The following is a 17,216-nucleotide window of genomic DNA, read 5'->3' on the forward strand; positions in this document are numbered from 1 at the left end:
CAGAAAAAAAGACTGTAATCCAAGTTTAAGTTCATTCAGTTGACAGTTAAGAGTTGGAACTAGGAGAGAAAAAGGAAAAAAGCAAGTAGTAGGAAGGAAAACAGGATACAAGCTATGAATGAAGGCAAAAGAGACAAAAAGGAGCAAACACCCACCCACCCCCACCCCCTTTATTTAGGACAAGAGCAAGAGAAGAATTAATTTTATAGATCTGACACTTTATAATCAACTAGAAGAACTGGAATAAGTTCCCTTAAAAAATGGAGGATAAGAGCTAGGATAATCTAAGAAAGGGTGCTGACAAAGATAACACCATGTAATTTTTAGGTTGACTAGTCTTATAAAGCAATAAAACAAGACCCAAGAGAATTTTGATATTCCTCCCATGTTCAAATATATACTAATGCTATTAAGAAAAAAGTCAAGATTGCAAAAATCACACATCTATTTTTGTACATGTAAGAACCAAGACTTTGCATATTCTTTTCAGTCAGTTTCCATGTATGTTCAGAAATAGGTCTGGCAGAGTTCTCTGAAATATATATGGATCTGAACATAAAGACCTGGGCCTCTAATTCCAGGACAGTACTTCCATCACCAGGCTTCCATGTCGTATTTTCTGCTCCTCAATTTCTAAAACAACTGTGTTATCTCTTCTACCTAGATGACTTGCTTCAAAAACAGAGGTATAAACACCACCTGCCTACTGGCCTAGTGGTTATGGTCCTCGGCAGGGAAGCTGGAGACGCAGGTCCAAATTCTAGGTGCCACCCCTCTTCCACCTACAAAATTGTGCTGTACTGCTCTACCACCTTCCCCACTATGAAAGGCTGCTACATTCCCAGGGTATGGAAAGGTGACAGTGGCTGCTGTTTGTTTTACTGTATTTCTGTACAGAATACAGCATAGAATATCAGATTAGTGACACAGCAGGAAAGGTCTTTATAATACCACATACGTTCCTGCATATATTTGCAATATTTAATTACTAGTACCTACATCGTTTCTACTTTCACTGATAGCACATTCAATTTATAATACCATGTTGGTCCCGCCATTTGTTACTGCTGTATCATAAAAAATGCTTTTTCAGAACTCACAATTAGCTAATGCTTACAGGTATTTACTCTGTCATGTCCACCTACCCTCTTCTAATGTTCAAACCCACAGATAATGCTATAGCTGTATACAAAAAGGACTAATCATATATTTACACCCTTGTGCTCATCTGAAACTAATACACAGCATTTTAAATGACTTTAGGTCCACAACGTAAACCAGTCTATTTTCCAATACAAAATACTTGGGGAAAAGAAAAACCCAAGAAGGTCACTTACACAGTATTGCATAAATTAAAACTACTGGGATTAACACTAATGCAGTTTAATACATTCATTTTAGATCTTCTAAAGCAATTGACTAGTATGACTGCCGAATTAAATGGAAACAACTTGCACTTGCTCTTTGCATTACAAAATGCCCAGTTTCTCTCGATACTTCCTTACCACTATCTTATCTGTAATGCCACCCACAAACAGGTCATTTAAAATTAGTAATAATAAGCTAGGTCATTAGCATCAAGATAACATCCACCACAGAAAGTTCAAGCTGTGTATGAGAACTGATGGGTGCATCTATGTTCCTAATCTCTGAAATGAATGCATTCTGACCTAGAATACAAGGCCTCTCCGCTTTCTAATCTACTAAAACAAAGCAATGTAAAACTATTTATGAAATTGCTGAGACCTTGCCAAGTGCATTTCCAGCCTCAAAGGTATAAAATTATTAGCTTTGACATCAAAAATGATTTCAGAGAGACCATCTCAGATTAAATAACTGAAGAACAGCTTCCATAGCAAAACTTAAGTCTTCTGCTTTTCCCTCCTTCAGTGTTCTACAAACTTTGCACAAAGATAAAACTATTTCCCAGCCTTCACTCTTACCAAAGATCAAATGACAACTTCCCAGATCTTCCTCTAATTTCCTTTTCTCTTCCCCTTTCAGTTTTTATTACCTCTCCATCACATCCTCATCTCCCTGCAGCTGTGCAATTCCCCCTCCAAATTAACTATAAAACTCAGTGCATTCACATTCAAGCTTACCATGGTCTTCCACTTCAACCAAAAACCTAAAACATACTCTTTGCTTCCTAATCATTTCCTAATCACACCTTTTATTTTAAAATTCAACTCTATCTACACTTACTGCCTCCTGATCAGCAGGGAATATAAAAGTAAACAATCTGATTTACCAGTAGTGTGCTTTCTTGAAATGATTTCTAAATGTCTTCAAAAACAGAGTGAAAACTTTTTGGATTCTTTTCACACAAACCTTAAATGTTCTTAAAGAACGCACGGAAGTCTGTTCTCTTGGCTCCTGCAGCCCATTCTTAGCATTGTTTTTATCCATCCAGTAATTTCTTTAGTGCCTTTCACTGGATACTTCACACTCTGTTCTCACATTTTTGCATGTAATACCACAAAGCTCTGCCCAGATCTCCTACTCCCTTCCCTCTATGCAACCTTCCTTGCTGATGACACCCAAACGTATGTCAAACTTTGTCACTTCTCTCTACTCCATTTAAGTTAACAGATGTGACACTTCTTACTGCCAACTCCATTATCTGCCCCTTTTAACACTACCATCCCGACACCTTTCCCTTTCTCCCCTCAGAAGCATAACCTGCAATTCACTGTAGTCATCTCTCCCTGTGTAGAAAATTTACAGCTTCTCCCTTCTCAACATTCCCAAGATCCAGTTATTTTCCTCCACATACGGATTTGAAGATTTATTCAGCTCTTAGTCTTCCATCTTTCCTCAAGTGCTGCAGTCTTCAGTCTCCCAAGCTTACCAAAACCCGAACCACTGTAACCTTTCATTTGTTCTGACAGGCATGCAATGCCTTATCCCCGCACTTGCCCTCTCGCAAATCAAATTCCTAACTTACTATCTTACCAGTGATTTATACTTTCTATAACTTTGCCAATACCGTAATTCCCTGTATGCCCACCACAATTAAATCTGACTTCTATTTCATCTGGAAGCAGAGAATGCATGACCCATCGTAATGTCACACTCCAAATTCCTCTGGGTAATAAAAAAATGCAATGCCAATAGAAATTGTTGAGTTTTAATGCTTTATACAAAACCAGCACATTCAGACAACTCAATTTACATGCCCACCTGTATGCTAGATGCACCACTACAGGCAACACTAACAGCTTCTCTTGCATGAATTCAATAAAATTTTAAGTTGCATATGATCTAGCCAATGCAATCAACGAAGCCTCTAGAGAGATTAAGCTGACCTGCCACTAGACATCTCTTTTAGGGTACACTGAGCAGCTCTGCAGCCTCTGTACAGAAACTGCACTAGGAAGATCTTCACTGAGCACAATGACTCCTTAGACAACTGAGGTCACATGTAGATTCCTGAATTTGGATGACTAAGCCGAGCCCAGCCACTGCCTGTGATGAGGACTGGTTTTATTCGTAGAAAAGAACATACTGATCATATTATGATGAAACTGGGAGCACACTCTGTCTTGCATATTTATTCAATCAGAAACTGCCTGTTTTTTAAAAAATCCTTGTTACTGAAAGACTTGTTAAATTAGGACTAGAAGAATTTAAAATGTAATTGTACAACTCCAGTGCAAAATGCATTTAATTTTTGATAGTTTTAAAAAAGAACCTGAATTCTTCTGGAAAGAGACTTAAAAATATTACATGAAAAGTAACCTGGATTTCAAACACTCTCTCTTTGCACTTAGGATATGTGCCTGAAGTGCTACTTGAATATACCTCCCTAAATTAATGCAGAAATACCTGAAATATCAAATTTGAAAAATAAAACAATCCTATAGTTGGGATAGCTCATTAATTTTATGCAACATGAAGGCTGTGACAAGGAGAAAGCAGCTGAAAATTTAAAAACAGCAGTATGGACAAGCTGAATAATATACTCTCATCTGTTAGCTCACAGTGAAACCAAAGTACAAATATTCTCCCTGTAAAGAATATTCAAACACTTGAAAAACTGTTTGGACCTACACTTTCTTGTTAAACATCTAAGTCCATTGAAATAAGATTTTCACATATTTTCTGCTTGTTTATTACATTATATGTGTTGTTCGTGGTTACTACCTGGGATCCACTTAATCACATTTTGGTATATAGATGTAATTTAGTCATCTTGACCCAATTTTAAAGTATGTGGTTAGAAAGAGGCACACGTGGAGCCAAGCCTACTTTATCCTAAATCAGGCAACTAAAATAGAGGCAGATGAATCAAGACTAAAAGTTCCTATTTCTCTTCGCTAGCTAAAAAAAGAGCCTTAAGTATCTAGCTCAAATACAGACATCTAAAAGAGTATCATGATTCCAAACTAAAATGGCTTGTATTCATTTCATCATCCTTTAGCCTTCTCCACCTAAAAACAGGAATCACCAAGCACTCCCTATGACTCACTATGAAACCATCTTGTGCTGACTGAGAAAATAAATGTCCTTTTTGTTTATATTTTGAGCCCTATTTCCTCTAAGAGCATGGTCAGTAAGGCTGAAAGCCGTTGCAAACAATTCCTATTATAGAACAGTCTGAAATACAATCACGTGAATAAAGTTTTTCTCTGACCATCCAAGCATGCAGCAGATGGGACAAAGAAGCAACCTACAATGGAAACTGAACAAAAAGGCTCTTGCCCTCACACAAAACCTCTTGGGGCTTGTGGAAGCGGAAAAAAAGTCTTCAAGTCCCAGCCCAGTCTTCGCAGGACAGGCTCTTGCATTACTGAGTTTATGTATTTTACCACATGGTATTACTTCCAATCATCCACTTGGAGAGGGGCCTTTCTGTGGGTTGAAGAACAACCCTTGAATTATTTAATTATTTCTTTTTGAAAATAATCTCTTTTTACATCTTCCTATAATGAAGTCACAAATTTGGGCTGGGTCAAGGTTTCAAATGTTGATCTGACTCAAGTCAAATCTCACAGCCTTTTTACAAGGCACGGACCACTCCACGGTTTTACAGCTCCATGTCCAAAACAGGAACTAATAAGTAACTATCAACACACACACACATCCCAAAACACAGAAAAAAAGGTATAGCAAAACCTTTGAGGCTTTTGCAAAGATGCTTACAGCATCTTTGATACTCCTGTTTGCAGGCCTTCTCCACCGTTTTGGTGAGGCACCGAGATACCTGACAAGTGCTGTAACAGCACACTTTGTTGACTCCTCATTTTAGGTGAGAGAAAGATGCTAAAAGCTGAAGATACTACTGCATGAAAATAAATAAAAATGGCAGTTATAAAACACGACAAAAGAAATCACAGGAGCCAGTCTGTTCCACAGCTAAACGTGTAAAATATGACCGTGTGAGGTAAAGCACATAATGCAGTCCCCAAGCACCCAGCAACTAACTGACTTCTATAGGTTGTGAGGCATTTCACAGTAGTGGTGACAGAAGAGAACCCATACAAGTCAAATGCATCTGCAGCTATCATCAACGTTATCTAGCTTAACTATGTAAAATCTTAATCTTCACATTGAAGAATAGCTAAGTATACTTAAATTGTTCTTGCTCAGTAATTGTATCAAACACCTAAAAGTGATACTTAAAGCTAACATTATGCATTTATGACATGTGCAGTGAGACTCCAACCAACCATTCCCCAGATAAATCGGAAGCCATGCACACTAAAAGAATCTGAGGCTTCAAGCTTTGGAGTACTTCCGCTTCAAGCATGTTGCAATCTTCAGAGATGATTAAGCGGTATTTTTGTTTTAAACTTCCTAATTATGAATTCAATTTTAGACTGTTCTTTTTATTATATGACACAAGCAAAAAATTACTGCAGAAAGACAAATTAATACTTCCTGTTGCATCAGAGTAACCAGATGCTCATGACCTTTTAGGACAGCATGTAGTTGCTTCATTATATATGAAATTGTCCTGCAAAAATCTACAATACTCCTTGTGCATACATTCGTAGTAAGGACAGAGAAAATGCTCCAAATAAAAAGTGCTAGAGGAATTTCTTACGGTCTGAGAATCCTGTGCCAGTATTTTAATCCAACTGAACAATATAAAACTATATAAACTCAATTCTAAGCAGCTTAGCATAGTTAATCTGTTATTAGATAACACAAGTATTTTAACTTTTAGTGATTCTCTTTAATCCACTGAGAACATACATACCTGGCATGCCTGTAGCAAGACCCTGACCAAAAGCCAAAGCTGGATTTGCTGCTGCAGCTGCTGCAAGTGACTCTGCCTGCTGCCCTTGCTGACCCTGGTTGGGAGTAAGTGGGCGCTGAGTTGCTCCAGTGCGCAGAACCTGGAAGAGACCAATATGACACCCTTTCCTTAAAAGGTAAGAAAGCAAGCCTGTTATGTGCTAAAAGGTCTAGAACAGTTGCTTTGTCCATTTGATGTCACTTAACTCTGAATTTCATTTCAGGAATACTCCACGTTATTGGTTTCAAGGGTATACACGTACAAAGAACAAAAGGCATAAACTATTTTGCTGGCAAATGTGACAATAAAATACCTGCCCTGCTCTGGACAGCAGAACTCATGTATGTTCCATCAATAGTTATGAGTATAAAGGAAGAAAAATTTGTAAGAGTGGCACATTTATGACCTGCATTACTTATTACTGAACACCTTCCCTGATAAACGCACTTGTCTACATTATTTTCAAACAACTGAATTTTTTAAGTCTGAATACTTCAGGGCTTGTAGTAACTTGTCTAACTAATTACCACCAACAGTGCTCTAAAAAATGCATCCACTAATTTTAAGAATTCACTTATTCACAACACTCCCATCATGGTGCAGCACAGGCTTACTAGGATGTTCTGACAGTGTATTTCCAGAAATCTGATTGAAAAGCAATCTCAAGTTTTGCCACTACTCTATTCCTCTTGGTTAAAATAACCTTTTTCAGGTCCAAAATAAGAAGGAAACACAATTTACAATATATCCCCATAAAGTATCTTGGATGTGATTGGCAGAAATTGGATATTAATTTTATAGATGAAGCAAGAAACACTGGAGAGATGACACACATTCAGTTTTCAGTGCAGTTCACTGATAACAATAAGCAGTAGGAGGAAAGATCCACATGAATATTAAAACAGTGATGAAGCTACTCTGGAACTTTACAGTAACTCAAATTCCCTTTTCATATTAAGTTTGTAAGAATGGCGTTGAAATTAGTTTTTTATGAGCTAGCAATATGGTTATTTTTTACATTCATTCAACCACAAGATCTAAGTAAGATTTGAGATTTTCCTTTGTGGAATAGAAAAAGTTAAAGAAATTAAAATTTCAACAAGTTCTTGTAACAATTGCTTACTCCTGATTTACCGAGGCAAAAATAACATAGCACATGGAGATGTTGTAATACAATTACTCTGTCACATAAAAATACACAAGGCAACAGATTTGCAGCACCTTTATGTCCCTACTTTTTAAAGTGACAAAAAAGGTGTACCATTCTTTTCCAGCTAATTAATAAAAATGCAGATTTTTCTTCATCAAGCTTCAAAGACAAAATATCCTCCTAAAATCACTGAAACATCTCTTTTAATCTCCTTATATTAGGTTTCTAAATTAGTTTTTAAGTTTACATTAAATTTTTAATAATAGTACAGGCAGCATTATCTAGACATAAACATAACAGCATATTACCCTGGAAAAAAGGAACTGTTTTTAGTTTTTAATGGGTTTTATTTAAAAAACCAGGACTTCAAAATAAGCTGTTTAGTATGCAGTAAGGGAATGATAATCAGTAACGTAAGGGAATTGAGAATTTTTAATATTCATTTGTTATTTGATACAACACAACATCTGAATTATGTACAGTTTTCTACACCCTGATCCTTATATACTGAAAATACAAGGTTAAGGAAAGGCTTTAAATGCACATCTTTATGAAGGACATACCGGTTGCTGTCCCTGTTGTGCCTGTGAAGCTGCTTGCTGATTTGCTGTGGTATTTGCTGCTGCAGCTTGCTGCTGAAATAAATTGGCTGGATACACCCCCCATGGAACACCATAATACTGAGGTGGAACCACAGCAGGACCTAAAACCAGAAAACATCATTATTCCATCTATTGCAGCTAGTTAAAACAACTGTTTATATTGTTTGTAGCATCCCTCATTGATCTAAATGTCAAACCAGAAATTAGTACTAAAAAGAAACGAATTCCCCTATTAGCCAAAAGGATACATGAACACAAGTGGGTTCATTTAAAGGATTCACATCAAACCATACCTTCTCCACAAAGAAACAAATACACTTGTGAGAGTCAAGTGACAATAAAAAAAACTTATGAGTAATCAAAGCTTGTATAGCAAAGAACGTTTAAAATCAGTTTCCGTGGCTGAAAAAAAAAAATAATTTCAGAGCATCACAGAACAAACCAAATCCATCCTCCATAGTGATACACTGAGACTTTGATCATCTACTATTCCTCTTTTCTATATGCTTCCTTTGCTTATAAACACAACTCCTGCCTCTGCCTCCCCTGCCTACTACATCACACTTCAGAGTGGGCACACTTACCTCTTCCAGTCTATTGATAAAGAACCTGTAGAAGAACGATCTCTCTGTATCATTGTATTGTACACATAATGCATTATGTATACATGTATTTAGTTCTTTCTACTGCCTTTCCTGTGAAACCATCAACTGGAGATACCGGGTTTTTTTTCAAAGCGTTATGCTCAGATCTGGGCACTAGCTGGACCTTGAATACTCAATAGTGTTGTTTCACAGCAATATCTATTAACTTTTTAAGATATTTTCCTGGGCTTGGGGTTTATCTGTTGTCTGGGCCTCTTAAAACGCTGGAGACCATCTTTATTCTCATGCCCAATGGGAATGAGAAAACCTGGAATGAGAAAATTAATGCGCCAAGTAAAAACATACAAGGAAAGGCTAGCTGATTCATCTTTTGAAAATATAAACTACTAATGTCAGATGAAACCTTACTGAGGATATATGTTTTTAGAACAGAAAACACCAAATTGTTGTGTATGTAAGTCCGGTGGAAAGAAATAATGAGAATCGATATATAACAGAAACCTAATCCCTTTACATTTTAGTGAAATTTTTCAATACTGCAGTATTCATTTTCCTTCAAGTCCCTCCTTCCTAGAAATACATTTAAAGAGAACAAACAGGACGGATTTCAGTTTTTTTTCTGACTTCATTCAGTAAAATTATCAAGATAGACACTAGAAAGTGTTCAGTTACCTGCTAGGGTAGCTGCTGCAGCTAATCCAGCTGCAGTGTATGGGTCAGTACCTGGAGGAGCAGCACTGATAATGTATGGGTTTGGCACAAAAGCAGCTGGAGCCAAGCCTGCTGAGAATACGCCTGCTACAGTAATAAACAGAGTTTAATTATAGCTAACATACTTAGCAAGCATCATCATAATCAAACCAACCAAATCACAAAGCATATCTGTTAAAATCAGAACTGCTTGTACTTTGGAAGTTTCTAAGAGCAGGTACACCGTTACTGAAATCAACACTTCTATGTCTTCTCACCAGTCCTTTCTTACTAATCCCACAGCCTAACAGCTTTGTTTTGCTGGATCTACAGACTCCAAGGAGATTTATCTCATACATATTTACCTACTCTTATATAGATGGGATTATTCAAAGTGGAATTTACCTTGCCCAACTTTATCTAAAAATTTCACTAGTCTTACAACTAAATCCTTATCAGACAAATTATCTAGTGTCTTAAGTGAATCAGGCAGATAAAATGAATCTCCTAGGAGAGATACAGATCTCTCTTCACTGACAAGGGGGGGGGGGGGGGAGAATATCTAACCAGGTAGTTTAGATCAGATACCTGGCTTTTAAACAGCCAGGTATGAGATGCTAATCTTATTTCAAGAATCCAAATTTGATATAAAGATTGTAATGGAAGGAGACAACTGAAGAAACTCAAACAAAGCATCACGACTCAAGAGTTTTCCCCTCTCAGTCAGGTTCCTGTACTTTCTCCAACACTGGGGCAACAACCAGTGCAGCAAGCACAGCACAAACTATGTTCCTCCTTCCAAACGGGAGGCTTCTTACTAAATTTCTACTAACATGCATATGAGAAGAGGCTGCATTTCAAAGGGGCAAGATACAACTGACTGTCAGACAGCACTATACTAAGTAGGGGCTCCTCTGCAGTTTAGAAGTCAAAGACGGGCAGAAGACAGGACCTGGAGTCACACAAACATCTCAATCTGCCATGTTCCCAGCTCTAAGACTGCATTAGTCAGCGACTAACACTAAAGAGCTGCCACATAAACCCCAGCTACAGACTGCTGATTCCAGTCTAAACAGGCCTCACAAGCTAGCTAAACAAGCTGGTGAGAAAACAACTGTCACCATATTGCAGGAGAACATGGGACACATCCCTTTGGAGATGCTACTTCGTATTTCCATCTGGCCTTCTGACCCTCAGAACTTTTTTCCCCTCGAAGAAAAGGGAGATGGGTGCACACACCTCAGCAGCCCAGTGGCAGAGAATGGGAAGGGCAGGACCTTTAAACTTGCTCTACAGTGTCAGAATTTTAGGAGCTCCCTTTCTTTAATAAGGAACTGCTTCATGTGCGTTCCAATCTCTCTCACCCTAAACACAGAGCATCCCCAGAGAGACAGACAAAACTGTTGTCACTGAAATACAGCCTCCTTGCCAAGTTGCCAGCTCACTAAGAACTTCATGCATTTAATTCACTGAATTACTTTTAAAGGACAGAAGAAAAACACTTCCTAAAGAACTAATTCCATCACAAATAAAGGTACCCACAAGAATAAGGAGTTACCTGTTTAAAAGGTGCCATAATAAGGAAGAATGAATTAAGCAACACAGAAGTTTGATTTCAAAATCCTACTGTACAAGGGTTTTTAACTGGATTATCAAAAATACTAAACTGCAATAACAGAACTGCATTATTTTTTATTTTAGTAAATAAAGCTAGTGTGTTTCTATCACTACTTATAGCAGGAAAGCTTTCTGAATTTTTCTTCCGAAGTTTAACTATTGTGCTATACAAGTAAAAATAATTTTTCTTTTTATACAACTGTTCAAAGTAGACAAATTTACACAACAAAACTTTCTCTAAGGACAGGATAGTCTTAGCAGTCATTCTGAGCTGTTTTCAGAAGAACACTAAAATGGGCCAACTGATCAGTATCTATTTGAATCAGAATACTGTGGGTAAGCTGAAAAGATTATACCAAGGCAACACACCCACTTTTGCAAGGAATGCCTGCTGTACTTCACAAAAACCTCACCTATGTGTGGCTGCTGAGCTGCAGCCAGTGCGTATTGCTGCTGCTGGGCTGCAGTTAACTGTTGAACAGTCAGAGCATTAGTCCTCTGGAAAAGCTATTGGAAAAGAAAAAAAAAAGAAAAATATGCATTTCAGTTTTCAAAAGTCAGGGCCATAATATACTTGGATTTACTTACAAAAAGTATTTTAAGCCAAACTTCTATCCTAGTAAGTTACTAAACTAGAAAATTATGCACCACTATTCTTTTAGATTAAGTATATATTTATTTGCCTTTGACTAAGCCACAGACAAAACAGAATTAAATGCATTATACGCTTAAATGACTACCAAACAGGATCATGTACAACTTAAAGGACCAATCCAGCATGTTTTCAAGTCCAGTACTAACCTGTTGCTGAGAACTGTAGTCAAAAAGTCCTACAGTAGCTCCTGAAGAGTCCATTTGTACCTGATTGCCAGGATAGTCAAACTGTAGAGAATCAAGACCAACTTGTTCCATGGCATCTAGGTTCTGATTTTCCGGATTTGAAAATTCTTCTACCAGAGGCTTGTGGGCTGTAGGATTGGGAAGTGGACCCAATCCTTCTGTGGTGCTGGGATTGGGGCCCAAGCGTTCAGCTACTTCTGTTGGGGAGGCTTGTCGACTTCCAGGGGTACGACTGTTAAGAAGAAATTCAAGATAAGACTCTTCAGCCTTAAATAAATCTGTCCATGGACAGAGTACATCATTTCTATTTCAAAAGGATGTCTGAACTCAGAGACTTTACAAAGTGAAGTAACAGACTGATTTTAACAACTTTAACCAGCATGCACTAATGGCTCAAGATAAAGGACACATTTAATTTCAAAACGTAACATTATTTATTCTTTAAAAAAAACTTAAAAGACTATACAGCTCTTCAAATCACTGTGAGAAAAATAAACTAATCTTTGAGGCTATTTTGAGTGAAATGGAGTGAACTGTGGTCACCAGTAACTTTTGGGATAGCTCTTTATTGCATTTTGGGAGTGACAGGAATTGTTAGAAAATACATTGAAGAGAAAATTTAAAAAAAAAAAAAAAAGAAAAAGAGCAAATGTCTAAGTGCATCTCACACCAAAGGAGAGCAAGACACCATAAAACTCAAATGGAGAAGACAAACATATGATATAGCAAGTATCTTTCACATCTCAAAAGCAAGCAATATATATTTTTTTTTTTTTACCTTAAGAAAAACAGACCAACAACCACCTCATTTAGCATCTGACTAAACCATTTTATTTCCTACACAACTCACTTAAAATTGACTACACTACACTGATGACTGGTATGGGGAAAAAAGGTGTTCATAATAGAATCTCACTGTTTCCATCTCAGTTTCCCTAAGAATAAATATAGTCTGTTGTTCCAAAAGAAAATCTTTAGAATGGGCCAAAACACCGATGTTTGATTTCTGCTGACAGTAAGACAGAGATACAGAGCTGGAAACTGTTTACTGTGCCAAACACCTGAAGGTTCAGTTTCCAAATACGAAGGGTTGGCAGCAACTGAGATCTAAATAGCTACACTTACACGTCTCTAGGTGCACCAGTGTTGAAACTCTCATTAGAGGAGATGAAAATCTAGTTAATACCATTGACAGAGCCTAAACAGCAACTCAACTGACCAGTCATCAGGTGTTTATTTTAGGATAAAAGATGAATTGCTCTCTTATCTCCCACTGGCTGTATTGACTACATTCCCACTGACTACAGGGGAATTTCTGTGCACCTATAAACACATACATGCAAACATGTGAAGCGAGATGTCAACAGATTCCCAACTCTATATTTGGTTAGATTTAGGGTACTTTGATTAGGAGTGGTACCCCACCTTTGGTGTCAGGGCACATTGTTTAGACTACCAATTTTTACTGGCAAAAATTTAACTACTAGGAAGGAATTATGAGAGAGAATCTATGATCCCTTAATAGCACTATTGTGTTGGCAGAACTCACTAATTATTTTCTCAAGAAACAACTTCCAGTTAAGTTTACTTGATTTGTGAAAACTAGGCTCAAATACAAAACACCATCTTGCACGATGAAATGACATTTATTCCAGCAGTACACTGCCAGACCAGTATGGTACACTCTTAATTCTAGGATGGAGACACAGCCTTAATACTACCTGTTCTCCTCCCTCTTCAGGGCTCCAAAGTTGAAATATCTGTTCCTCAGTGAAGCACAAGATTAATGCAAAGAAATCTGCCAGTACTTAAGTATTTGCTAACACCAACCCCAAAGACTGTATAGCTAGAAAGTGGTCTTTTAGTGAGTTTACTCAACAATACTGTCTGATCTATTACATTGGACAAAATACTTCAAAGATAACACAGTTACACTAGAGTATTTGTTAATGTAACAACCAGCTTCATGATGATCATCTGTAACATACCGGCTACCTTCTAAGTACCCTAGCTAGCGACCATGTCTTCCTCAATATACAAAGCTTGAGTGTGAGGCCATTTAATATTCCTTATTCTTCCCAAGTGACACATAGCATCAACAAAATGAAGACCAAAAGGAAAAAAGGCAGTTATTTCAGCACATATTTTAGTTTTAAAAAGCTGTAAGTACAATAAAAATATGAGGAGGAGGAAAGGACAAAGTTTCTTTGTTAACACTGAAGTTTACCTAATATAGGTTGCTCCTTATATTGGTGCGTTCTGTTGCTATAGTTAAAGTTGTGTCAATACTTCAATTATAAACCTCTGTTTGGAGGGCTTTATACCACCACTTTATATGGCCCATTTAAATTAGATGGCCTTTTTGGGGGGTTTTTTGAGAGGTTTACTGGCTTTGGATGCTTTTTTGCACTCATTTATATTATTTAAAAGAAATTATTTAAAAATACAAGGTCCTTTGCAACTATTTCAAAATTGAAATATATACTGGTAAAGAAAAGCAGGACAAAATTCATTCTGCGTTTTCCGTAAATATTATTGAAGGTAACTTTATTGTGTGTATTGCAGCACGCATCCGAAAGGAGCTAATCTGAGCTCTCCAATATACTTGGTATTATTCTTTTCAATAATACTTCTTGAAAAACAGACTTGAAGAATCCCTCCTTAGCCTCAGGTAGAAAGGGTAGGAATACTTACGTATGGGATTCAAACATGCATTTTAATATACTTGTTCAAATATGAACTAATGAAACCACAACTATTTGGTCACATTCATCACATTAATACAAATTTATGAGCAGCAGTCTATTTTTCTGATCTTGTTAATGCTTCTGTATGACAGTTACAAATGCACCACAGTCATTTAAAAACAAAGATCAGGCCTTTAAAAATACCAAATTTAAAATGCAGTTTAGATTAGGAAAGAACAGTCTGGCTGTGCTGTCATATAGGAGTTCACATTTCAGAATCTTGAGCCTGGTCCAGTTTTTTCTTCCTCTAAGAAAACAACCAAACCACAACACCATTCTATATTGTGTATAGGTGACATTTAACTGTGAGAATAGGCAAATACATTGTTTCTCCTTAGTCAAATAAATGGCTTCTATAAACAATTTTATGGGGAAGTAATTGTGTTCGGAATTAGAAGGAAAACTAAAATTCTGTAGGACTTTTCTCTACAACAATCAGATGCAAAAGTTAGAATATTATGAAGAAGCAGAGAAAGGAATTTAGTTTGAAATTAAAAGGATTAAAGTTTTCATCCCTCTAATTCACCACATTTTGAAGGTACCCGTTTACTTTGAATAATTACTACATTAAGATGAATTTGTCTCATGAGAAGTGACACACACATTAATGACATCCTAAGAAACATGTGGCACAGTGGGAAAGGGAGGACGTGAGGTAGGAAAAATCATTCTGCAGCTGGGTAATGTTTAAAGCTGACACACAAACCAGAACTATAATAATGCCCTTAAGAGACATGCTTGTCTTCTCAAGAAACAGTTAAAAGCTTACTTAAAATCTTTGCAATCGGCATCCATTCCATTTGGCAAACCTCTGCCATTTATTTTAGTAACATCCTCATCATCTCCTTGTTTAAGATCTCTGTTTTTGTCCTCCTCAAATGGAGAAGCCTTGCCTTTCTGATCTCCTTTCTCAGGTCCATCTGTTTCAGCATCTCTAGTGCCCTGAGGAAAAAGAATCTGTTTGATTCTGAATATTGAACAGAACACAATAGGAGCACCACAAGGTGACCTAATTCTACACTACAGTGCACGTAAACAATACAAACAGTTTGTTTTCAATGAAATTGCATTTGGTGGGCAACTTGGTCATCAAGTTTCAACCACATGCAATTAATAACTGCCAAAATGTGAAAAGGAATGCCAAGATTTATAATGGAAGAGCTAACTCAACCTTAACTATAGCGGTGCTGTTAAAGCAGGAACACTTCATATTTGATCATTTATTTTATACAGTTAAAACATCCTAGTACAAAACAAACCCACACAGAAACATAGAATAGGAAGATCTAGAATAAAGCCCATCACACATCTTAAATTAAGCTATTTGCAATTTTTCCTACCTTCATTTAAAGGTGTTGGGAAACTACTTTTTTTTGGACAGCTATTCAGTCATGATTCCCAAGCCACTTCCCTCTTCTGCCCCCCTCCAAGCAAGAAAGACAGACAGATAGCAACTATACACTTCCTTCTAAAGAGAAGAGTTAAAAAAGGAAAATGGACAAATAGAGTAGAAAATATAACCATGTAAGACAGTAAGACCACAGCAGGTAACTAGGCAAGCTTAACACACTGCATTACTTACAAAAGCTCCTTTCCTAAACCGGGAATCCAATTTATCAGCTGGAGAGGAACTTAACACATATTCTACCATGCTCACTCCAAGGCCACCACTTTCTGATCGTGGAGACAATACAGCATTTACTTCACTGTTTCCATGAAAACCCTGTCCAGGCTTTCTCTGTACCATAATAGGCTGGGACATAGAATGGTCTGTTAAAAACAAATAAATAAATGAATCTATTGTATGTAAAAAAAAAAAAAAATACAACTTATAATGGTTTTGCATTTCAGAGGCAATATTAAACAAGATCCAAATTAAGTTATATAAAAATTCCAAATCTGTTTCAAAAAGTGTTACTGGCACAAAACCACCAGTGTGCTATACTTTTTCACAACTAAAATCAAAGGAAAATAAAATTTAATACACAATTTATAATATTAATTTAATTTGAAATACTATTTAGTAAACATGACTATTTTTCAACACATATACATCAATCACTTACGAGGAGTTCCCCATGCAGTCTCTCTCCACTCATCACCAAGGAATATCCCTTTTTGTCCATCTTTTGCTGAATCATCAGGTTCCCAAAACTTTTTGGCAGGTAAAAGCTGTTCCAAAAGAGAAAATGGTTTTATTTAAGATATGCTTACGGGCAAAACCAGCAGTATTATTAAGAGGATATGCAAGAAATTAATTTTAGAAACCAAAGTCAACTTCACAGAAGGAAGCATGCATTGTCAAGGAATAACAACACTTAAAAGTTGTGCTGTTACTGAAGCTGACGCTGTATAAAGAAATCACTCAAATGACCCCCAAAAGGCTGAGATTCTGAAGTTAAGAGGGAGAGATAACAGAATATAGAAGCAAATGTGAAAAGACAGTCAAATTAAACCCAGTGTTAAACCAAGTCAATCCCCTCAGAAACTAACGCTGCCTTCTTTCTGTGCTGGCTCAAAAGCTTGGCCTGTAACTATCATGATGTACAGAAACAACAGCAGTTCATTGTAACATTCTGTTCACTACAAATGCATCATGTTCCAAATTCCAGAAAGCTACTAACATATATATGGTGGCAAACCAGCTCCTTCAGACCACAGGGATCTGCCGGTTACAAATGACACATTCAAATTCAAAGTTCCACATACCAATGATTTCAT

At 36.9% G+C, this 17,216-nt stretch overlaps 1 protein-coding gene across 13 annotated transcripts in view; it reads right to left on the reverse strand.

The window, feature by feature from the left end:
* The window catches only part of PUM2 (pumilio RNA binding family member 2), a 73,632-nt gene that overhangs the window by 24,080 nt on the left and 32,336 nt on the right, over window positions 1–17,216 (reverse strand). For 9 of the 13 annotated variants that reach the window (XM_040599049.1, XM_040599048.1, XM_040599047.1 and 6 more), the window contains 8 exons: window positions 16,562–16,667; window positions 16,078–16,265; window positions 15,265–15,437; window positions 11,710–11,980; window positions 11,322–11,415; window positions 9,274–9,399; window positions 7,958–8,097; window positions 6,206–6,344 (listed from right to left, as the gene is read on the reverse strand). In XM_040599049.1, coding sequence (XP_040454983.1) covers window positions 6,206–6,344; window positions 7,958–8,097; window positions 9,274–9,399; window positions 11,322–11,415; window positions 11,710–11,980; window positions 15,265–15,437; window positions 16,078–16,265; window positions 16,562–16,667 — 1,237 coding nt within the window. The remainder of the gene's footprint in view (window positions 1–6,205; window positions 6,345–7,957; window positions 8,098–9,273; window positions 9,400–11,321; window positions 11,416–11,709; window positions 11,981–15,264; window positions 15,438–16,077; window positions 16,266–16,561; window positions 16,668–17,216) is intronic. The other 4 variants (XM_040599052.1, XM_040599058.1, XM_040599054.1 and 1 more) reach the window with 2 other exon arrangements.

This window comes from Falco naumanni, chromosome 6 (assembly GCF_017639655.2).
Source record: "Falco naumanni isolate bFalNau1 chromosome 6, bFalNau1.pat, whole genome shotgun sequence".
In the NCBI taxonomy this organism is placed as follows: Eukaryota; Metazoa; Chordata; class Aves; order Falconiformes; family Falconidae; genus Falco; species Falco naumanni.